The sequence below is a fragment of the Camelus bactrianus genome, chromosome 34 (assembly GCF_048773025.1).
Source record: "Camelus bactrianus isolate YW-2024 breed Bactrian camel chromosome 34, ASM4877302v1, whole genome shotgun sequence".
Classification (NCBI taxonomy): domain Eukaryota; kingdom Metazoa; phylum Chordata; class Mammalia; order Artiodactyla; family Camelidae; genus Camelus; species Camelus bactrianus.
The window spans coordinates 13,145,530-13,170,920 of record NC_133572.1 but is presented as its reverse complement, the minus strand read 5'-3'; the positions used below and the strand labels follow the sequence as shown (position 1 = coordinate 13,170,920).

The window sequence follows — 25,391 nt, the reverse complement described above, 5'->3', positions numbered from 1 at the left end:
TTCTGGTGATGCTCTGCTTTGACTTTTACTATTCCACCATTTCTATGCAATCTGAAAACTGTGCTGTTAGCATCTCATTGTTTCAGCTATCTTGCTCTGATTGCTGTTGAATCATTCCCCAGATTCCTTGCTCCTAAATTGTTCTCTATTAGCCCTCAGGGCTTATGTTTAAAAGGAAAGGCACCATCAAATGGTAGAGGATTCTTATTCACATGATGGACTCCAATACTCTTAACTACTGCTGTTGCTTCTACTTCATTTTTGAATGTGTAGGTAAGCATATTTTTCCCTATATAATTACTTATATAATTAATAATAATTTATATAATTATATAAGAAAATAATCTTACTCTATCCAGAGAGAAATCTCCCCTGATTTCCCTCTCCATACTCCATCTTTCCATGTAAGAACAGTTAAATTGCCCAATTTATAGGCACTCGTAGTTCCTTATATAGGCACCATATTGCAATCATCTATATATTTCTTGGTACAATCCCATTAGATTTTAAATATTTGGAAAACAGAGACAATATTCTATTGCCAGGGCATAGTATGGTTCCTGGTAATACTTGAGAAGGGGAGAAAGGAAGGAAGGAAGAAAGGAAGGGAGGAAGGAAAGAAGGAAGAAATAATACAATCCTTTTAACCCTCGTAGTTTACACTATATAATCTGGAAATGAACACGTACTCTTTGATTTACAAATAACAGATATTGTTAGCCTTTGATTAGTTTCTCCCTGCCAAACACCATAAACCTAATCCTCTTCTCTTCAGAGAGTTGATGTCTGTTCAGAAAATATTTATGAATTTTATTAGGAATCTTAGAGTAATTCAGCCAAACTTGGTGCAGAAGAATGCTAACTTCAGACGTTTGGAAGACGACATTATTTTGGAATATTCACTTCTGCCTTTCACTAGGATTAATAATCCCAAATGGACAACAAACATGAAATACTTACCATTTATACTTTCGGTAAACTTTTGCCCACGCTTGGTCAAATTAGCCTTTTGACTCTTTTCCTCATTTTGCACAGGCGAAGATACTGAAGCTTTTCTTTCTTTCTGCGGTTTATATGGATTTTTGGGCAAGAAAAAGAATGGTATGGAAGAAATAATGGCTATTAGTCCACCCATCAGGAAACCAAGCCACCAAGCACCGACCCAACGAGAGTCCTTAGGAGTTATTCTGACAGTGCCTAGAAAAAAGAATTAGAAGAAGCCAGTCAAAAAAAATTTTTTTTAATTCTAACTTTAATTTTTGTTTCTGTTTATTATGCTATTTTATTCAGGATGAAGATAAACCACATTTCAGGATATTTTTCACCCAGAGTTCCCTGGTTATATTTATTTGAAAAGGATTCTAAGGACACCATAGAATCTGAAATTGACTTGGTTTAGAAAATGGTACAATACACAGAACACTTAGATTTAAAAAGTTAAGACAACCATTATTCACACTAATAAAATGATGTAGTGGTAAATATCTCCAAGGTCAGTTGTATTTTTTTTTACCGTATTCCTATATTTGTGTTGATGTGGGCTGAATACCCTGGAAGTGCTGAAATGCAAGAATTTCTGGGCAACAATGGCAATAAGTGCTGTCTTCCGTAGATGAAGAAAGTAAACTGTATTTCATCAAATCTGAGACACTGTTTTCTTTTTTCCACCCTTTTTCATCTTTGAAATAAGAAAAAGTCTAACATTCAATAACGTCTTACAATTGCTGTTATCCAGGAATCAGTCATGACATTGTTGTCATTGCCGGAGCCTGTATGAACTTGGTGGCTTTTCTGGCAACATGACTGGGGCAGCTGCCATTATTGAAACTTGAAGCCTGCAAACTGTTTGAGGACCAACATTGGTAAAGCACGAATCCTCATTATTGTCTGAAAACTTCTCTTGGGACCATCCCCCAAGGTCAAGAAAGCACCAGCGATGAAATTTACAGTCATTTGCAAGAAATTCTCAGAGCTAAGAGTGGGGCTTCTTCCCCTCAGAATCTGCATTTCCAGTTCTTTGACAGCACAGAGGATGATATTGGTGAAAACATGCCCAGAGTGACAATCTGAGTTTAAAAGTGACCTGGAAGAGTTAGACTCTAAATTTTAGGGATAATTTAATCATTTTATTTCAATAATATTTTTCTTTACCGCTGCATGAGTGATTCATTAATGATACATCCAAACAAGTATAAAAGCCATTTCAGTAAGTAGAAAGTAAACATTCTAATGAGAAGGCAACACACACACACAGCATAGCTGTTTGAAGCACAGTAATGGTGCTGTTACTCTGTGATCTATAGGAAAACTCATTAACACGAGAAAACATTGGCTTGCTATATAGAAATAAATTGTTCATCTTGTTTATTGAAGTGGTTTTCAAGTATGCACAGATCTGAGTTTAAAACTGATTTACATGGTTGTATTTTTCCATAATTGGCAACTCAGACAGACTTCCGAAATCATTGGTAAAATCAGTGGCTCCATCTACTTGCTAATGGTTTATTCATCATCTTCAGAAATGCCTCTTTGGTTACATTTTTTTTTTCATGTTCTATCACTGGTCTACATGTAGGAACTAGAGGTCATAACCTGGCTAGACATGGTCTGCCAAAGTGTTTTCCTTGGCTCATACACTATCTTAAAAATTGGGAAATTCTACATGAAAATCTGGATTTCTGGATTTTTTTGAAAACCAGTCAGAAGATTTTGTCATTGCTGGATCTAAATTTTTGCATGAAAAGACTAGGTTAAGGCTGAGCAGTACATGCACCTTCAGGGGTGTGCAGAGGGTAACTCACCACCACTAATTTTTCCCAGTTTAACCACCACCTGGGACACTCTTTACTCATTTATGTGATCTTGTTGGTCCTCTAGGCATTGGAGTATTGCCAAAGTATACTTCGTATTTTTTTACATGATAACCACAACTGAATAAGAGAGGATGTAATAAGGTTTAGACATTTAGCAGTAGAAATGGAATCACCATGGATCTAAAATGCTGTGAGTAGTGATTGCTGACTATAGAAAAGAGATTACAAAACTCATTCTAAAGATTTTAATAATTTATTTCTGGGTTCTTAGTGATAAAAAAAACAACGATGAACCTGTAAGTGAATGAATAGAAACATATGGCACATGAATTCACTCTAATTCACACGTCCAAAATAGAGGACGTAAAACATTGTATCAGGTACATGTCTCAGCTTTATATTATAAAATACTTACTAGTTTCTGGTTATTTGTTGGCTTAGTATGATGTCTACTCTGTGTAAGTTTGGGTGAAATAGAGATTCAGATTTCTTTATTCACAAACACTAATTATTTATGATACATTAAGACAGATACTATACTGTTACGTTCTAAAAGACGTGGCAGGTCAGTGCACAAATATTTATGGCTCGTTGTGATAAGCACCACAATAAAAGTATGCACTTGGTGATTACTACATGCACTTAACTTGGGGCCAGTGGAGGGTGGTGAAGTAGGCTTCTCTGAAGAGGAGATACATTTTGGAAGAGACTTGAAGAGGTATGCAAATAGAGAAGGCAAAGAAGGTTTTCTAAGGGGAAATGCAAGGAAGTGACATTCGAGAGAACATTGAGGGAACTGCAGTTAGTTTGCAGTTACTTTGGATGAAGTCATCTTCAGCAAGTTTGTTCAGTTTTCTTATTTTGCACTTTGTTGTCAAAGCTTGATGTAGAATAGGAGCTGAATTTTATTTTTATTCTGGCTATGAGCAGATTTATTTCCTATTTGTAAGTTTTCACAAATAGTCAGCAAAGGACTACTGAAAGAGTGAATTCAATTAATTGTCATGTATTTGGAAAGTATTATCATGTTACCTTGTTCTGATTGTACTTACTCAGATCTACGTATCCAATATCCACATACATTTTAGAAAAAATAGATCCCACTGTAAAGCCAATGATTGGGCCAATCATTGCTATTGCATGCAAATTTCCTAAAAATATTATAAAACATTCTTATTAGATGCCAAGAATACAAGGTTCTTATTCAATGTTTTTTTAATTGAAGTATAGTTGATTTACAATGTTGTGTTAGTTTCTGGTGTATAGCATAGTGATTCAGTGATACATATATATATTCTTCTTCATATTCCTTTTCATTATAGGTTGTTACAAGCTATTGAATATAGTTCCCTGTGTTGTTTACCTATCAATATGTTTTTTAAAGTAAACTTACACAGACATTTCTCCAAATAATTTTTTTAATAAGTAAAAGAACAAGTTTGGGAACAATATTATTTAAAGGTAAACTCAGGGAGAGTAACCATAAAATCTAATATTTTCTGTGCATTACCTAAATAAAAAGAAGAATGTCCTTCTGGAGCAAAATCATCGATGTAAGAAATCCCCAAAGGTGTTATGGGAGTTTCCCCAATTCCACGAAGCATATTACCCATTAGGACATATATCCACATATATGACCCAGATTCCTTTTCCCAACCTATGTAGACAAGAGAGTGTTTTATTTAAAACATTGATTTTAACATTCCTGTTTAAAATTCAACTAATTTAACCCTTTAATTGTTCCATTTAAGAATTTTTTTTGCTTTTTTCTAATTATAAGAATGATTTATAGTCACATTACAAAATCTGACATTACCAAAAAGCACAAAGAAAACAAGTAAAAATTATCTGTAATCCCACCACACACAGAGAGCCACTTCTAATACTTGTATATATCTTTCACATTTTTGTGAATATAAAAATATGCATAATATTCTTTACTTACTTATATCAGGATTTTAATGACTGCACAATAGTGTGCTGAATGCAAGTCTCATCATTTATTTAATCAATCTCTTTCTTTGTACTGACAAAAAGTTTCTAATTTTCATTCTATGCCACGGATGCTACGGCTATAACCGGAAATAAATCCTTTTGCACATTCCTGACTATTTACTTCAGATAAAACAATGAAAGTAGAATTGCTGATTTAAGCAGATACGCATATTTTTGTTCTTTACCATAGTGAAAATTAACCTCCAAAAAGAGAAATTTATACATTCCCCATAATACATAAAAGTCTTTTTTCTCTACCTCATTTCTTTTTATTTTGAATCTTTTCTTATCTTATAGATAGAAAAATTAGTGTTATAATTTATTTAAATGTACAATTTGCACTATAATAGGTAAAAAATCTTTAATTGGTGTAATAATTTGCATTTTTCATAAAGTTACATTTTTAACATATTTATGTCACTTCCTCTTTATTTTTATTGCATATATCCTTTGCCAATTTCCTATCAAAATAGTCCTCATTTCTTATTACTTCTAAAAGCTCTTTATATATGATATGTTAATACTTTTCCTATTTATATTCTTTTATTTATATTTATTTATATATAATATATATATAAACATTTTTCCTTTTTTAAATCAATTTTGCTACTAGGTATCACAATCATTTTTTACACATGTAATTCAATTGTTAAATTTTAGAATGTTTATTAGTGACATTATTATTCATTAGTATCAGTTCAGTTCTTACCTTTGCCAACTATCTCTGGTGATGTTCTATTGAGTAACAAATTTTGATTAATCGAGCAGATTGATAAGTTTGATGTTGAATTCTCTGATGGATTAGTAGAGATGTCTTTAGAATATCTGTAACTGTAAGAAAATTACTATATTTAAAATTTTGTTTATCTACTGAATATTTTCACCTTTCCCAAAAATACAGCGGAATTTTCCCCTTTGTTTGCACCATTCTCTTCTTCAAATTATCAGGATCCTCTCTAACAGTTTTCAAGCCTGTATTTTAGGAGATGTGATGGGTAAAAGTGAAATAGGAGTGTTGTAAGAAATATCATGCAATAGTCCCCAGGCAAGGTGGCTTATCGTGTTGCTCTCATCCTAGGAGTGCTTATATTCCAATCAAGGTATGAAATACCTTGGTTTAATGCTTTAAAAAAAAAACAACAGGTAACTGTATTTATCCATTCCCTTTGAATTATCTTCAAAGATGGTCACAATCTAAACTTTCTGACAAATTTTACAATGTTTAATAAACTTTAGAGCAGTGTTTTCAAAATCAATCTATAATTATCCTGATTCATCTGCATTTTTCATCAATAACTTGTCTGATTTTCTTTCATGGATACACACACACCCACACACATACACTGTCATATGCCTGGCTCTTCAAAACTTGGTTTAAAAAATTCTAATCCATTTCAATTTTATGAAGGACTTAATAGGAACAACAGAGATGGAGCTAGAATAGAGATAAATGCTGATATCCAAAAATGCACGGATAGACTCAGAGGTATTATGCTTAGTAAGTCAGGCAGAGAAAGACAAATATTGTATGTTTTCACTTATATGTGAAATCTGAAAAAAAAAAAAAAAAGAAGAAAAACGAATATAACAAAATCGAAACAGACAGACAGAAGACTTGTGGCGGTTACCAGTGGAAGAGCGGTGGGGGAAGGGGAGAGATAAGGGAAAGGCATTAAAGGGTACAGACTATTAGGTATAAAACAAATAAGACACATAAAAATAAAGAATCACTATGCTGTACACTTGATGCTAATATAATATTTTAAGTCAATTATACTTCAATAAAAGAATGCTGAGGAGCTACCCATGAGGTGGTTGATTACACAGATCTTCAGTATAAGAAAAATTCACTGTGTATAGTGATAGCTGCATTTAATGCATGTACTCCATACAAATCATGCAGAATGAAAAGTGGAGAAGATTGAGGAGGGAGTCTAGGCAATACTGACCTTATTGGTGCGTCAGCCACAGAAGAAATGGATGGGCATGATGAAGAAGCCAAAAGGAGGAAATACATGGAGAGAATAATACAATGAAAATAGGAAGGATCAGTACTAGGAAGAAGATGAGGGTCAAATATAATAATTAACATGGTAACCAAAAGGCATGGCTGTTGGTGTTGGCAATGAGTAAGTAATTGGTATCTTCAGCAGAAACTGCTCACTGGCCCTCAATATCCATTCTTCTCTCCTTCCATAGTAACAGAAGGTGGGATTTTTAGCTGGGAAGTGGATACCTAAAATAAAGTCTATTTTCCCCAATGTCTTTATATCTGGATGTGAGGTGTAACAAATTTCCAGCTAATGTGAAGTTGGTAGAAGTGTTATGTTTCTGAAAATATGCCTCAGCCTGTGTGCATTCTGTTTTCTCTTCTTTTTTTCCTCCCCTTCTTCTATCCTATGGCAAGGAACAACATTGCCACCATTCGGACCATGAAGTCAAAGCCATGCAAGGCAGAGCAATATGATAAAAAGGACCACACCATTCCTGGGCTGGCTACATTAACTCTTTATGTAAAAAAACAAGCTTCTATCTTACTTAAGCCATCACTATTTTTGGTTTTCTGCCATTAGGATCTGATTCTAATTATAACTACACAGTGACTTAAGAAGTCTCAATGGAAACAGCACTGGGAAAAATCATATTACAGTGGGCTGAGTGGTGAAGTCTTACTGAATATCATCAAAGTCTTGTAGGCAAAGACACAGAATACATATTATAACTAAAAAGTCTCAAAATGCTTATTTATAGCCTATGAAACTACACCTTATTTATTGCTATTCATATTTCAATATCAGTGAGCATCCCATTAGGTAAAGCAATTATACATAGAAATATACTCAATTTCTATACATACTTAGTGCATATTCTTCTCTAAAGGGGATTCATTATGTAAAAGAAAAAAATAAAATTCTATCATTAATTTGCAAGTAAATGAGAATTAATGGCACAGAGCCACTTACTATCCCATGAAGAAATGTGGTAAAGCGATCAAAATACTTCCAAGTCCCATAATAAAGCAACCAGTTCCAATTAGCTTCGGTCTGTGTAGTTTGGCTCCAAAGTAACTCACAAAGACAATCACAAACAAATTTCCTAGAAAGAGAACAACATTATTTGGATGTGATTCCTCATAGTAAACAGTGCCTGAGTCCAGTTTTGTGTCCAGTAGATGGAAGGCCCCAGAATGGATACAAATAGAGCACAAGACATGGTACTTTCTGTCAAAGATCAGGTAATTTAATTAAGATGAAACTCACTTATATTAAGCCATTCACTATAAAGTTGTACAGTAGTAATAATAAGTAGGATTGGCTTTAGATAAGAAAGAAAGCTCTTCAATTACTTGGCAGTATTAGCAAAGCAAAATTCTATTGAAGAATTTGAAGTTGAGTGGGTTGTACTGGAATGGAGAAAAATGGACAAAGTCCTGACCTGAGGGAAAGGTATTTATTCATGCATTTTGAATTCACTCGTAGCATTCTTTAAATTCATAATAAGTACCTGCCATGGTGTTAGAAGTCAGAAATTTTTAAAAAGAATAAACCATGCATGGTATCAGCCCTAGAAGAAACTGCAGACCAGTGACAAAAATAAATGGATAGATAAAGGTGCTTTTAGACCACAGAAAAGGAAAGCGCAAATTAATTAGTGGTTTCAGGAAAGTTTCCTGGGGGTAGGTCACTTGAAATTTAATGTTTATAAGTTATTTCCATTAAAAAGAAGAAGACGAGCATTCTAAGTGAAAGGAGTCACTACCAATTCTAATCCATCTGGAGCTACAGGTATAATAATGAACAGACAACAGCCAAGAATTACGGAACATTTGATGGAGAAAAGTAACATGAAATAGAAGCACCAAACTGAACCGGCAGATAAAGCAACTTACCATGAAGAAACAGTTAAATAAGGAAACTAGAAAGAGAAGAAACTGAAAAAAATCCAGTTGGTATCTCTAGAGGTACAAAGGTATGTTGCATCTGTAAATAAGAACTGGCAGATTAAAAATAAGAAGAGAACAATAAAGTATTGTTGTCAATTAAAAATACTGTAGACAAATGTACATTTGGGACCTGATACAATAAGATGGAAGATGGCATCAGAGAAGATGGATGGAATTTAAAGAAAAAAATGTAGACATTTAAAAAGGAAAACTTAAAGAAAAAATGGCCAGAAAATATAATATTTATCTTATATATATTTCAGAAGAAATTAGAGGGGAAGAAACAAATTTAAATATATAAAATAATTTCCTGAGCTAAAGGAAGGCTTAAGGCTTCAGAAGAAAATTTCTACATTTCTCCAGCATAAATAATTGAAAAGAGAGAGTCCTAGATACATGCTGGTAAAATTTCTGAAATTCGGGCATAAAGAGGGGGTAACTATTTGTGCATGACAATAATACTAGTTATGATTTCTTGCATGTAATATGGGATGTTATGACACAGTAGATGTTTTACACATTCTAAGAAAAAAGATTTTGAACTGTTCATTTCATATTCAGTCAAATTATCACTTGACTATGGTAGTAAAGTAAATACATTCGCCAACAAGCAAGAGCTCAGAAAAATGTCGTATGTTCAATTATTTCTGGAAAAAACTAACTAATTGAAGACATACTCCAGGAAAACTAAAGATGAGACTTGAAATAATAAGGTTCAAGAAGTAGTGGTGAGAAAGAAATTAGTAAAACTTACAACCGTGTCAAATAATTGCTGTGAAATAGAAAGTTTAACAAACATAATAAGAGTCAACTCCTCAATAAAAAAGAGATATACAGTGAATTAGAGTTTAAAGCTTACAACAATCTAAAACTAAAGTTCTAGATGGTTCTATTAAACCTGGGAGGTGGAATCATAAAGGATATGCTTGGTACAATAGCCTGTGAATCACAAAAAGCTAGAATTCATAACAAAAAGATAGATAAGTCCTCCTTCATATAATTATTTTGTAAATAATCAATAGCCAAGTATATTTCAAATAAAGTTAAGAAATAAAGAGCAAACTTGTAAAAAAAAATGCATGATTTATACAATAGACATAATTTTTGAGTCCTTTCAAATTGTTAAAATGTGGGGGAATTCTAAAATGAGCAGAAGTAATTAGCTACCAGTTCATAAAGTAAGAGAAAAGAATGTTCAATAATTATATAAAACCTCACTATTATTGGAGCAATCTAAACTAAATTGATGGCAACAAAGCAATATAATTAATGTTGTAAGAAAAAAAAAACTTTTAACTCTAAATTTTGTATCCAGTTTAACAGTAGAATCTAACAAAGATTGCTTCAAAATGGTTTCTCCCTTCTCAAATCATCAGAATCATAAACCTCTCTCCAACCTTTTTCTTTGCACCTTTTTCTTTTCACGGCATCTAAAGAGAGGGAAGATTAAGCCCTGTAAAGTATCAGTTTGCAGGAAATGAGTCTGTTTTTCAGCCTTATACTTTTGACATTCTGGGCTAGATAATTCTTTGTTTTGGAGGCTGTCCTGTGCATTGTGGGATGTTTTAAGATATCCCTGACTCCTACCACTAGAAGCCAGCAGAACCTCTGACCCTCAGTTATGATAACCAAAAATGTCTCCATATATTGCCAAATTGCCCCTGGGGGGCAAATTCACCCTTGGTTAAGAATCAGTTGTGTAGAGCGTGTATGAAGAGTTTTTACCTCTGCAAATCTGGTTACTAAGTAATAATAAAAGTAGAAATAAAACTTACCAATTTCAAAGCTTCCATCAATTAAGCCAACAGTAGAAGATGATATGTCAAACCTCCTTTCTATTTGAGTGATGGAGCTTTTCATAAGGACCGCATTTAGTGCCTTAGAAATAAAGCTGAGGCACAGGGCTCCCAAGAACATCTAAGAAAAAACAGAAGGAACGGGGTAAATGATTACTCAAAGGACTACATAATGTTGATATGTGCCCAGAATTAAAATAGCTTTTCTTCTTTACTTAATATTATTTTTTATCATAAAAAGCATACCTACCTTTTCTCTATTCCAATTGGTACTTCTTAGTCCTCTTAACAGTGACATCACTATACCGATAAAGTATCATTTTCTAACTTGGTTACGGCATCACATTATTAAAGCAGGACAAAGTTGTTAGCTGATTTCTAAGAAGCTAGTTAATGATCTGAGGTGGCCATGATGACAAGCTATTATTTATCACCAAGTAAATAGCAGAGGTGAACTGTGATAGGAGTGGCTAGACATTCTCAAAGGAAGCACTTCCAAGAAGTCAGCTGAAAAATGGAAATTTTTTCATTTATAAAACCTCACTAGAAAAAGAAAGTAAAGAAACAATCCCCTTTAAAATAGCACCCAAAGTAATAAAATATCTGGGAATAAATCTAACCAAGGAGGTGAAAGAATTATACACAGAAAACTATAAACCATTGATGAAGGAAATTAAAGAAGACTTTAAAAAATGGAAAGATATACCATGCTCTTGGATTGGAAGAATCAATATTGTTAAAATGGTCACACTGCCCAAGGCGATCTACAGATTTAATGCAATCCCTATCCAATTACCTAGGACATATTTCGCAGAACTAGAAAAAATCATAATAAAATTCATATGGAACCATCAAAGACCTAGAATTGCCAAAGCATTACTGAAGAGAAAGAAAGAGGCTGGAGGAATAACTCTCCCAGACTTCAGACAATACTATAGAGCTACAGTCATCAAGATAGCATGGTATTGGTACCAAAACAGACATATAGACCAATGGAACAGAATAGAGAGCCCAGAAATGAACCCACAAACTTTTGGTCAACTCATCTTTGACAAAGGAGGCAAGAATATACATTGGAATAAAGACAGTCTCTTCAGCAAATGGTGTTGGGAAAACTGGACAGCAGCATGTAAAACAATGAAGCTAGAACACTCCCTTACACCATATACAAAAATCAACTCAAAATGGATTAAAGACTTAAACATAAGACAAGATACAATAAACCTCCTAGAGGAAAACATAGGCAAAACATTATCTGACATACATCTCAAAAATTTTCTCCTAGAAGAAATAAAAGCAAGAATAAACAAATGGGACCTAATGAAACTTACAAGCTTCTGCACAGCAAAGGAAACCAGAAGTAAAACAAGAAGAAAACCTATGGAATGGGAGAAAATTTTTGCAAGTGAAACTGACAAAGGCTTGATCTCCAGAATATATAAGCAGCTCATACGACTCAATAAGAAAAAAATAAACAACCCAATCCAAAAATGGGCAGAAGACCTAAACAAGCAATTCTCCAAGGAAGACATACAAATGATCAAAAAGCACATGAAAAAATGCTCAATATCACTAATTATCAGAGAAATGCAAATCAAAACTACAATGAGGTATCACCTCACACCAGTCAGAATGGCCGTCATTCAAAAATCCACAAATGACAAATGCTGGAGAGGCTGTGGAGAAAGGGGAACCCTCCTACACTGCTGGTGGGAATGCAGTTTGGTGCAGCCACTGTGGAAAACAGTGTGGAGATTCCTCAAAAGACTAGGAATAGACTTACCATATGACCCAGGAATCCCACTCCTGGGCTTGTATCCAGAAGGAAATCTACTTCAGGATGACACCTGCACCCCAGTGTTCATAGCGGCACTATTTACAATAGCCAAAACATGGAAACAGCCTAAATGTCCATCAACAGGTGACTGGATAAAGAAGAGGTGGTATATTTATACAATGGAATACTACTCAGCCATAAAAACCGACAACATAATGCCATTTGCAGCAACATGGATGCTCCTGGAGAATGTCATTCTAAGTGAAGTAAGCCAGAAAGAGAAAGAAAAATACCATATGAGATCGCTCATATGTGGAATCTAAAAAACAAAAACAAAAACAAACAAACAAACAAAAACAAAGCTTAAATAAAGGACAGAAATAGACTCACAGACAGAGAATACAGACTTGTGGTTACCAGGGGGGTGGAGGGTGGGAAGGGATAGACTGGGATTTCAAAATTGTAGAATAGACTACACTGTATAGCACAGGGAAATATACACAAAATGTTATGATAACTCACAGAGAAAAAAATGTGACAATGAGTGTGTATATGTCCATGAATAAATGAAAAATTGTGCTGAACACTGGAATTTGACACAACATTGTAAAATGATTATAAATCAATAAAAAATGTTAAAAAAAAATGCTTTGCTGAAACCCTTCAGGGAGTTTGGGGTTTTGGGGGGTAGGGGGCACAGCATGAGCCACCTATGCTCCTTGCTGGGCTATGCAATAAACCTTTCTCTGCTCCAAAAAAAAAAAAAAAAACCTCACTAATATTGGAGAAAAATAAATTAAAGTGAACACAACAAAGCAATATAGTCAGTGTTCAAAAAAAAAAAAAAGACTTTTAACTCCAGTGGTTATAGATGTTTTATATTCAATTTGATTTTGACAAAATTTATTGATTCATCTTTCTTACAGTCTACATTTATATCCATAAGTAAATTCCTTTTATATCTAGTATTAAAATATTATCCTGTTATGACCTGCATGTTTGTATCTCCACCAGATTCATATGTTGAAATTCTAATCCCCAAAGTGACAACATTTGGAGATGGGTCCTTTCAGTGGTATAGATTTCCCTCATTATCTGAAAGCAGAGCATCCCTCTGAAATTTTCATAAGCCAAAATGCAATTACCTTAGGACATATCTTGCTAACAAATGCACAAAATAAATTGAGACAAAGGCACAGATGCTCACAGACACAGTTCAAGTCTATGGCAGCCTGACACTGAGATGCTGAGTGTAGTTCGCAGGGACAGAGCTTGGCGGTGTCTCTGTCATTGCCGGAAGTGCCCATTGCCCCTCTAACGGCTCGCTGCAAAACAAATGCTAAATGCTATTTTTACTTTTTTGCCCTTTCTTGTAAAAGCAAAAACTCTCTTTGGATTTCTTTCAGTCAGCAGAAAACAGGTACCAATGCAGGTCCTTGGTAAAAGTGAATGGTGTAAAGCAAACCTATAATCAGGCCATGAGGATGGAGCCCTCATGATTGGATTAATATTTCTCCCTCGGCCATATGAAGACACAGCAAGAAGACAGCCATCTGAGAATGAGGAAGAGGGTTCTCACCAGAACCCAACCATGCTGGTACCTTGATCTCAGACTTCCAGCCCCCAGAATGGGGAGAAATAAATTTTGTAAATCCCTTAGTCTCTGGTGTTCTGTTGTAGCAGCCCAAGCTGACTAGCACAAGCCTTTCTCATCACCTTCTACTCTACCAGTGGTAGCCACCATCGTGTCTAGAGTGGATCATTGCATTAGCCTCCTAATAGATCTCTGCTTCTGCTCTTGTCCACTTATGGTCTCTTCTCAACACATTAGGTGGAAAAATCCTTTCAAGATGAAAAGTAGATCATGCCCCCATTCCCTGTTTTTCCATCCAATCATAGTAATACCTAGTCTTCCCAATGTCCTCGAAGGCCCCAAATGATCTCTTCTCCCCCTCTAAGCATGGCCTCCCAACAGGTGCCACGTTTTACCTTGCAAATCTCATCTTCTGTAACTCTAGTCCTTGCTCATTCCCCTACAGCTACAGTAGACTTCTTGCTGTACCTTGAGCAATCCATGTTTATTATATTGCCTCAGACTCTCCATTTTTGCTTTTTCTTTCTTCAGGGAACGTTCCTATCCGGAGTCACACTCCTATCACTCACTTCCTCACATCTTTGAGGTTCTTGCTCAGTGTAACTTTCACAGTGAGACTTTCCTGGACAAACTTATTTAAAATTACACCATTTCTCCCCTCACATTACATTTTAATTCTTTACTTGTTTAATGTATATTGCCCTCAATTAAATATGAACTTCATCAGGGCAGGGTTTTTTTTGGTCTGCTTTGTTTAGTGCTAAATTCTCAGTGCTTAGAAAAATGCTTGCAACACAGTTGCTCAAAAAGTATTCGTCAAACTTTTGTCTAACTAGAATCTACTGTGTGTTTTACATGAGGCCATGCTTGAAGAAAAGAGAAAAAGGGCCCAATATAGATCCTCCATAGCAGGCAAAATTTCTTCCTACTTAGAGAACTTTTTTTTAGATTGAGTTATAGTTAGTTTACAATGTTGCACCAGTTTCTGGTGTACAGCACAATTCTTCAGTCATACATGAATATACATATATTTATTTTCACATTCTTTTTCACTGTGAGCTACTACAAGATATTGAATATATTTCCCTGTGCTATACAATATAAACTTGTTTATCTATTTTATATATACCAGTCAGTATCTGCAAATATCAAACCCCCAGTTTATCCCTTCCCACCCCATTCCCCACTGGCAACCACAAGTCTGTATTCTATGTCTGTGAGTCTGTTTCTGTTTTATATATAAGTTCATTTGTCTTTTTTTTTTTTAAAGATTCCATATATGAGTGATGTCATATGGTATTTTTCTTTCTCTTTCTGGCTTACTTCACTTAGAATTACATTCTCCAGCAGTGACATCCATGTTGCTGAACGTGGCATTATGTTATCATTTTTTATGGCTGAGTAGTATTCCATTGTATAAATACACCACATCTTCTTTACCCAGTCATCTGTTGATGGACATTTAGGTTATTTCCATGTCTTGGCTATTGTAAATAGTGCTGCTATGAATATTGGGGTGCAGGTATCTTTTTGAATTAGGGTTCCTTCTGGATATACACCCAGGAGTGGAATTGCTGGGTCATATGGTAAGTCTATTTTTAGTCTTTTGAGGAATCTCCATACTGTTTTCCACAATGGCTGAACCAAACTGCATTCCCAAAATTGCAGGAGGGTTCCCTTTTCTCCACACCCTCTCTTTTGATCATCATAAAATGTCCTTCTTTATCTTCCTTTATGGCCTTTGTTTTAAAGTCTATTTTGTCTGAAATTAGTATTGCTACTCCTGCTTTCTTGTCATTTCCATTTGCATGGAATATCTTTTTCCATCCTCTCACTCTCAATCTATATGTGTTCTTCTCACTAAAGAGGGTCTCTTGTATGCAGCGTATTGTAGATTCTTGTTTTATTATCCAGTCTGCCACTCTGTGTCTTTTGATTGGAGCATTTAGTCCATTGACATTTGTAGCAATTATTGATAGATGTTTGTTTATTGCCATTTTGAACTTAGTTTTGCAATTGACTTTGTATTTCCTCTTTGTTCCTTTCTTTTTTGTGGTTTGATAATTTTCCTTTGTGTTATCTTGGTTTCTTTTTAGTTTTTGTGACTCTATTGTAAGTTTTTGGCTTGTGGTTACCCTGTTTTGTACATATATTAATACATTACTATATCTGTTTGTTTTAAACAGGTAGTAATATAAGCTCAAACCCATCCTACTGAGAACAAAAAAAAAAAAAAGAAGAAGAAGAAGAAGAAGAAGAAGAAGAAGAAGAAGAAAGAAAAGAAGAGAAAAGAAAAAAAGAGAAAACAATCTGTATTTTCTTGCTCCCCTCTCCCATCCTTAATGATTTAGATGTCCTCTTACAATTTCATGTTTATTTTGTTGTAATTCATGGTAGTTATTATCTTTCCAATTATGGCTTTCTCCTTTCTGTAGCATCCTGCTTCTTTTCTATTTAGAGAGGACCTTTCAGTATTTCTTTTAGCATACGTTTAGTGTTGCTAAATTCTTTTAGTTTTTGCCTGTCTGTAAAGTTCTTTATCTCTTTTCTATTCCAAAGGACATCCTTGCTGGATAAAGTATCCTAGGTCGCATCTTTTTTTCACTCAGGACTTTGAATATATCTTGCCATTCCCTTCTGGCCTATAGAGTTTGTATAGAGAAATCGCCTGAAAGCCTTATGGGGGTTCCCTTGTAACTCACTCTCTTTGTTTTTCTCTTGCTGCCTTTAGAATCATTTCTTTATCCTTAACCCTGGCCATCCTGATTATAATATATCTTGGTGTGGGTCTGTTTGGGTTCTTCTTGTTTGGGCCCCTCTGTGCTTCCTGTACTTGGATATCTGATTCCTTCTTTAGGTTTGGGAAGTTTTCAGTCATGATTTCTTCCAATATCTTTTCAATCAACTTAGCTCTTTCTTCTCTTTCTGGGACCCCTGTTATGCATAGGTTGGCATGCTTATATTATCCCATAGGTCCCTTATATTGTTTTCATTGGTTTTTATTTGTTTGCCTTTCAGCTGTTTTGATTGGGTGATTTCTGTTGCCCTGTCTTCTAAGTCACTTATTCGTTCCTCTGCATTATCCAGCCTGCTTTGTACAGCCTTTAGATCAGCTCTCATCTCAGCAAACGAGTTTTTCAGTTTTAATTGGCTCCTCTTTATAGTTTCAATTTCCTTTTTGACATATTCTCTGTCTCTATACACAATCCCTTTTAGTTCCTTCATTACTCCGATCATTTCTTTTTTGAAATTATGATCTAGTAGACTATCAAGGTCTATTTCATTGATTTTTCTTTCAGGGGATTTTTCTTGTTCTTTTAATTGGGAGTAGTTCCTCTCCTTCATTTTACTTTTATCTCTCTGGCACTATGGTTTATGGAATATTGGTTATCTTCTGTGGTCCTTAAGGGGTTTATTTATCTATTTTTTTACATAAAGTGGATGCAGAAATAAAACTTAAAAGGAATTTAAAAGAAGAAAAAAGATTTGAAAACAGAGTATAATCAATAACAGAAGAACAAAACAGAGAGAAATAAAAAATCAAATTGAGAGAAATTTAAAGAAAATAAAAGAAGAAAAAAAGATTTGAAAACAGTATAATTGATAACCAAAACATACAAAGAGAAATAAAAATGAAATTGAGGCAAATTTTTAAAAATAATAACAATATTTTAAAAGAAAAAATTTTAAGAGATTAAAATATAGAAACAAAAATTTAAAAAAAGTAAAATTTTAAAAAGAAAAAGAAAAAAGAAAAGAAGTGTGTTCCCATGGAGACTGTGCGCTCTTAATAATTTTGTCAAGAGGTCCTTCTTAAGTATGGGTGGTTGTCAAGTCTTCCCTACCTTTTGCCTGTCATCCCTTTGGTTGGGGATGTGGCCGGGGTTCTGGTTTGCAGAGTCTCCCCTAGCCATTAGGCGTGGCCTCCCTTTTGTTCTGTGGTTGTCACTGCTCCTACCCTTGCCCTGCTGCTCGAACACCACTCACTGGTTCCAGTGGCCCTCCTTGGGTCACGCACCTGGTCTGTGCTGCTCCCTGTGCCGGTAGACACGCAGGTCACACCCCTTCTCGGCAGCTGAGCTCGGGCACCCCCTCAGCATAGGTACGCACGCACGCCACGCCCCCCCCCCACGCCGCGCTCTGCGTGGTGCGCAGGCGGGTCACGCCCCCCTCCACACTGTTCCAGCGCCATGCTCTGCATGGGAGGCGGGGGTTGCAGCTCTTCCGAAAGCCATTGTCCGTAGCCGCACTAGTGCAAGGTAAGCAGGCGGCTCACGCCCCCTCCCAACACTGCGTCTAGGCACCGGGCTCCTGCAGGGTATCTGGGCGGGTCACTCCCGCGGACAGTGCGGCTGCCTGCACCGCATCAGGTCCTAGCTCCCTGTCAGGCGGGTTGGGGGAAAGCGGCCGCTCCAGCCCTCGCCCCTGCTCTGTGCTAGAACTCCGCTGTTTGTTCGTTTGCCTTAGAGGCGCGAGTTCTCAGAGGCACAGGGGCAGAACATTCCTGTCTGCCTCGGGCTGTGAACAAGTCTCAGTGCCGCCCAGGAGGTTGCGGCCCCCAGGTGCGGATTCAGGTCTCGGCCCCGCCCCCGCCGGGGGCTGCGCCCAGGAGGAGATGGCGGCTGTGGCGCCAGTAATGGCGCCGGGGGTCTGAGGAGACAAAGGCTTACGGCGCCCCTCCCCCCAGGGCACACCGGCCGTGTTGCTTTGCTTTTATTTTCTCGTATTTTATGGAGGACCCAGGTTGCTCTGCTCCGTATCCCCTCCCAGCCACGGCGCGCAGCCCCCTGCAGTCCCCCGGGGCAGACTCAGGGCAGCTGACCCGTCCTCCGCCCTGCTTGGGCGGCCTGTCCTGTCCCCCAGTTGCCAGGCTTGGTTTCGCGGGGATCCTCTGTGCCGGTTTATCTTAGCTCTGTCGGTCAAGGGCTGCTCCTTACAGATCCGAGCCTCAGAGGCTCCCCCTCTGTCCTGCTGGCCTCCCCGTTGGAGAGGGGAGCCCCAGCGAAGGAGCGCCAGTCCTCCTCTGCCGCTCCCCCCTCGCGGGACCCGTCCCGCACTGTTTTCCTTGTTCTTCTCTCTTTTTTCCTTTTCTCCTACCAGATTGGTGGTGTATTTTGTTTTTTGAAGAAGGCGATGTTCTGTCAAAGTTAAGCAGGTGCTCTGGTTGGCTGGGTGGGTCCGTGGATGTGAGTCTTGGTGTATTTGTGGGAGAGGGTGAGCTCCGAGGGTCCTTCCACTCCGCCATCCTCGCCCTTCCCTGAGAACTTTCAGTGAAGTTGAGAGGACTTGTGAAAAAAAGTGTAAAATGATATGACTTATTAGAGATAATTAAGAATTCTTATATAAGATAAAGGAAGTCGTCTAAGAATGAAACACAAAAGGTGGAAGAAAGTCAAAATTAGTTTTACTAAAGTGGTGAAGTGAAGAACAAGACTCTTAGGAAGATATTATCCAATAGAGATAGAAATTATGAAGATTTTCTTCAAGGAGAGTCAGTTTTGAAACCTTGTAGAATCATACAGACTTTGCATCATAGAACAGAAATAAAATCATTTCAGGTTCTAAACATTTAAAAATTACATTGTTGACACCAAAAATGAAGAAATGTTGGTGGTCCTGTGGTATCAGCAAGATGACAGGCTAGGAAGATCTTGACCTTCTTTCCCCCGTGAAAACATGGATTTAACAACAAAAAACTGAACAGATGTTTCTGTGAGAAATCTAGAAACCAGTTAAAGCATTCCTGCGTCATAGGCAGTGCAAAGCCAACGACACGGAAGCCCAGGAGGAAAATCTGTGACACTCTCCACAATCTTTCCAGAGCCTTCTCCAACCAAGCATGGTTGATATAATTGGGGGTATAAAAGAAAAACAAACTCCTATCTTCTCCCTGGGGAGATGAAGCGAAGAACTTATGTCCAGCATTCTGACTTTTGGGGGGCTGCCTGAGGGACTCGTCTGTAATCCAAGGGCTGACAAGAGTGGGTGGTCAGATTAAGAGTCTCAGAACAGACAATAAACTATGCAGTGGCAGCTGCAGTACCACAGATAAACACTAGATGGGAGGCCAATGTTGTGATTTACTGTGGCATCAGTGGGAGGCCATAGTATCTCAAGACACCGGAGAGAACGCCAGAGTTGAAACCAGCAAACCTCTTCAAATAGCTCAGGGGACATAAACCCAGAAAGAGCTTGAGAGGGCTCCAGAATCTCTAGCCTGGCTGGGTAGAGAAAATCATCCCTGTACAAAACCAAACCACAAAGTCTGAGTTAGCTGATCTTTCAAATGCCAACATTCCAACAAAAAATAACAAGGCATGTAAAGAAATAAGGTACCAAGACATATTTAAAGGAATACGTTAAAATCTCCAGAAACTGACCCTAAAGTCATGGATGGATTTTTTTAATTTGTTGAGTTTGTTGCCTCCAATTAAGAGTGGTAAATTGAAGGAGGGTTGGGAGTAATAGCTCAGTGGTAGAGCTCATGCTTAGCAGGCACGAGGTCCTGGGTTCAATCCCCAGTACCTCCACCAAAAAAAAAAAAGGATGTTTAATCAAAATTATAGCTGCTGCAGAAGCTCCAGTTTCCTTGTCTCTGAATATTCAGTCTTTGTGAAGTCTGTCTGGGGTGGAAAGCAGCGATCATTAGCTGCAGGGTAAGTCAATAGTTAATCTTCTGTATGTGGGCACTCCTTGTCTCCGTGGGTATCACCAGCCACCTGAGACAGTTACACTCCGTATGTCTGAGCATCCATCCACACTCACTCCTCCTGCCCAGGGTAGATGCCTCTGTAGTTTACTGGTTGGACTAAGTGGGGGTATTTTGATCAGGGGAAATGTTAATCAAGGGAAGAGGCTTGTTGTCTCCGACTGAGTGATTGAAATATCCTATAGAACCGCCTCTCGGTTGTCTTTGGGAACCTGTCTCGATACTATAATCCAGTGGCTTTTGCCTTTAAAACACCCTTGGAGCCCCTTCCATGTTTTTCCAGGTTTCTTTTCCTCCTGCATTTGTCTTGGAATGTGATTTCTTTACCCTAATTCTCTCTACATCTTACTTTTTAGAAAAGTATCATGGTTTCTGATTTACAGAATGTATCTCTTTTTGTTTTCTAAGAGATGTATACGTTGCTTTTAATACGTTTAAAATCATTTATTAAAATTGGAAGGGGGAGGAGGTGATTTCAGCCTTATTATTCTCAGTCTACCACATTGAACTGAAAGTTTTCAAGTTCTGTCTTTCCTTCTTTAATAAATAAGTAGACAAAAATGTTATGAGGCTCTGTATCAAACTCAGATGCCTGACACATAATGAGTAAATGCTCAATAAATGTTTTTTAGTTGTTGAATAAATTATTATTCCCCAGTTTAGGCTATAAATCTGGTACAGAGCTAACATATAGTGAAACCTCTCATTCCTTAGTTTTCTCAGCTTTTGGATGGAGATAACTATAGTAAAATTGTTATGAAGATTAAAATAACATACATTAAATTTTTGCTGCATAGTAAGCTTTGATAGATGTCTGTTTTTATTACCACTGAGCTACTGTCATCTAGCTATTAAGTTCGTTCAGATAAAAATAGGACTCTGATCATTTAGCCAAACATTTGTTTTTTGTCAGGCACTGTTATAGCTGCTGCAGAATCGGTAATGAGCATACTGAGAATATGATTTATTGATTATTAAAGAAAAACCGAAGCAAACGCTTACCTAAATCCTGATCATCAAAGCACTAATTGGTGAAATCAAAGAGGAGGGAGTTTGAGAAAGTAACAAGGCACCCCGTTAAAGCATAACCAGGTATAAAACTTGTCCTATATTAGAGGAGCTTCCTGAAAATTCGGAGATAGGTTTTGTAATGTCCATGTCTTCAATCTTAAAGGGAAGATTAGCTCAAGAGAAAGACTCATTAAAATAAAAATTCTCACAATGTAACCTTAAGTTGGTTTTACAAAGAAGAAAAGGGTAACAGATGCAAACACAGTGACTACAATAGGATTCCTCCAGTGAGCTGGGAGTTTAGAAGGATAGGAAATTAGTTAATAAAGGTAGATTTATAAATGTGCTTTCTTTTCTCTATAACCCTGAGAAGTGGGTGTTTTCAACCATGCTGCTAATGTTGGACAAGTTCAGAGAAAGAATGATATGATGATTTTCCGAGAACATAAGAAACTAAATACTAATAAAGCTACACACTCCAATGAAAAATTGTAAAAGACCCACGCCATGAAGGTGGGGAATTTAAGACTGAGAGATTTCAAAACACAGAGTTAAATGTTCACAATCATCAGATTTTGAAGTACCCAAAACAGAAAGAAACAGCTAGCATTGAGATAAGAGCTGAAGTCTATTTACCTGCAGTCGTGGCAGGTCAGTGTTTTGTTTATCATGGCAAGAGTCTTGGAACTGAAGTCCGAAAACAGTTCCAGGTTTCCACACTGACACACCTTCAGCCTGATTAACTTAGTTAACTCATTTGAACCTCACTTTATTTACTCAGCAAACATTTATTGAGCAACTACAATATGGCAATTACTCTCCTAAGCCTTGTACTTTTCTGGTACAGAATAAGTAGGGAAGTAAAAACAAGACAAACTAGATGCCCTAAGAGAACTAATATTCTCCTAGGGCAATAAACAGTAAATAAATAATGCCAGTATAATCCAGTAATGAATACTATAATTGCTATAAATTTATAATTTTGTGAGTACACAGGAAAGAGTGATTAATTCTGCCAACACAGGTCAGAGTTTCTGTAGATGTGGTAACATCTGAACTAAGTCTTTTGGGGAATAACAGATGCAAACACAATGACCATAATTTCTCTTAGAAATTGAAGAATAAATAAACATTTAAAACAAACTGGGAAGCACTCAAAAAGAGTAATGAAAGAATATAGATCTTTTGAAAAACAAAAAGAGCATCTGTGGGTGGAACATAAGGACAGAAATATACCAACCATTGGGAGATCATTCTGCATTTTTAAATGGGACATAAAGAGATTAAATTTCAGAGGGATAATGCTGGCAGCCATAAGGAAGATGAATTTATGGCAAAAAAAAATAGTTAAGCAGATTTCAGGAAAAAAAAAGATGAGATGGGAAAGGGAAACAAAAGGTTACAGACACACTTGGGAGAAGTTTAAGAGGAGAACCAACAAATGTGGGAATAATGGAAAATGAATGTACTGATTTTGTTTTCTAGATTTCCAGTGTGTATAATTGTGTATAGTAATATGATTATTGGGGATGAGAAAAAGAGAAGTCTTGGGGTTAAAGACAATGAAATCATCTTTTCACAAATCAAATTTGAGATGACTAAAAAGTAAACATAAATCCAACAGACGCTGCTAAGTTTTGGTTCTCAAGAAAGAGTTTTTATCTGGATGTAGTTCTGAGATTTACTGGAAAATAGCTGTGCAATTGATCCATATTCAAGCTTATTCCATTAAAAAAAAAAAAAAAAAACCTCCTTCTGCCCCACCGCATCCTCACTTTCCCATACCTCTCTCTCTTTGTCTTTTCTGGTAAAAACTGAGTTGTTTATATTTTCATGACCCAAATCTTACTTTTTGCACTATTCTTCTCAAGTGTCCTTAGCAGGTTTATGTTATTCTGGCTGTTCCAGATTTTTTGTTTCAACAGAGTTTTGTTTCGGACTCTTGTCTTTTTACTCTACATATTCGTTCTGGGAAAACTCGTCAATTGTCATTGTTTTTATTGCCACCTAAATGCTGATGATTGTCAAATCTGTATGTTGAGCCAAGCTTGCTTTTGCTGAGGTTCAGGCTGCTTTTCCAATGTGCCTATATTAGGGCTTCATTTTGGTTTTTACCTCCAGATCACATCCTCTTCTTTCTCCCTTTTCACCTCCCTTTTCCTGTGTCACCACCTGCTATCTGCTGCCCAGGCCAGCATCTGCTCCCTTATGTATCACATCCAATCAGTCACCCAAAGCTAAAAATTTAATCTTATAAACATCTCTTTTTTCAGTACGCTCCACTTTATAATTTCACCTCAAATGACCATCACTTTTCATCCTGACTACTACCATTTTGAACTGGCATCTCTTGCCTCATTGTTAACTCTTTTCACACCACAGCCAGGGTGATTTTTAAATATTTATAACCATTTCCACTTCCAACATAGCTGAATAAGCTCCCATGGACTGATCCTGCAGCAAATAATGATAAAGTGTGAGGGGAAAACAAAAAACATCTAAAAGCATAGGAGAGCAAACAAAAGTCATCAGATTGTGGACAGGAGTTGACACTTAAAAGAAGGAAATGCCTGAGTTTAGTTTGTCACTCTCATGGCTTTAAGGTGAGGCCACAGTTAGCATTATTCAGAAAAGCGAAAACACTTTTTAAAAACCCACAGTCCTTTTGCCTGAAGAATGAGAAAGAAGAGTTTAGGTTAACCGCTGCTACCTAAAAGGGAAGAATCTCATAAGGAAGACATCTAGAGAAGGGGCCCCAGATTCTGTGTATAAACTGCCCAAATCTTTGACCTGTGAGCCATGCATGAACAGGGCACCTCAGGTTAGCCCAGCTAAGGATAAAGTAATTGAAATGAGATTTGAACTCCTGCTTAAGGGAGCTTGCAGTTTGAGGTCAACACACTTAATTGCCTTATAAAACAAGCAAAAAATATCAAAACCCTTTGGAAGAATGAAACAAAGTCCAAAATTACCACCATATTGAAGAGCCAGGAAAATGTGACCAGTTCTCAAGAAAAATAACAATCAGCCAACACCAACCTTTACATTACACTTAAGTTAGTGTTACTGGACAAGAATTTTAAAGCAACTAATCTAACCAGGCCTTTCAAGTAAAGGAAAACAATCTCATAATAAATGAAATAGAAAATTTTACCAAAAACTATAAAAATAAACTATAAGAATGAGAAAAATACAGTATCTGAAATAAATATGCATAATCAATATGCTAGTTTATGCCACATTTTCTGGATAGATGTGTGTACTTTCTTTGTAATCTATTATTTCCTATGACATAGATCTTAGCACATCTCTAAATTTGTCTAAACAGAAACTATCACTAGGCATTATAGCTTTTGAAACATGTTTAACAGCACAGATGAAGGTTTGCATCAGACATCCTACAGAGAACTTAATACCTTCCCGTCCACTAGGTATTTCTGTTTCCAATGAATACAGGAAGGGCATGCATATAAATCATGTTATTATATGGAAGCTAGTATCTGCTAGGACGTGTTCTGAGTACTCTACAAGTATTATTTCTAATGCTCACATAGTCTTTGCATGGCAAGTATTACTCTTCATTTTACAAGTAAGAATAATAACTTGTAGAGATTATTATTTAACTAAGGGAATTATTTAACCAAGTTATTTAAGGGAATAAAGCTAAAAGTGTAGCAGAACTGTGATTGGAACACAAGAATTTCGCACACGGAAAAGCAACATTTCTTGGAGTTAATATACTAGTCTACTTCT

General features: G+C 36.6%; 1 protein-coding gene across 1 annotated transcript in view; it reads right to left on the bottom strand.

The window, feature by feature from the left end:
- The window catches only part of LOC105062275 (solute carrier organic anion transporter family member 1B1), a 57,361-nt gene that overhangs the window by 17,003 nt on the left and 14,967 nt on the right, over positions 1-25,391 (bottom strand). The window contains exons 3-8 of the mRNA XM_010946498.3: positions 10,527-10,668; positions 7,772-7,904; positions 5,518-5,639; positions 4,324-4,470; positions 3,866-3,964; positions 961-1,197 (exon numbers count right to left, since the gene is read on the bottom strand). Of these exons, the coding sequence (XP_010944800.1) occupies positions 961-1,197; positions 3,866-3,964; positions 4,324-4,470; positions 5,518-5,639; positions 7,772-7,904; positions 10,527-10,668 (880 nt within the window). The remainder of the gene's footprint in view (positions 1-960; positions 1,198-3,865; positions 3,965-4,323; positions 4,471-5,517; positions 5,640-7,771; positions 7,905-10,526; positions 10,669-25,391) is intronic.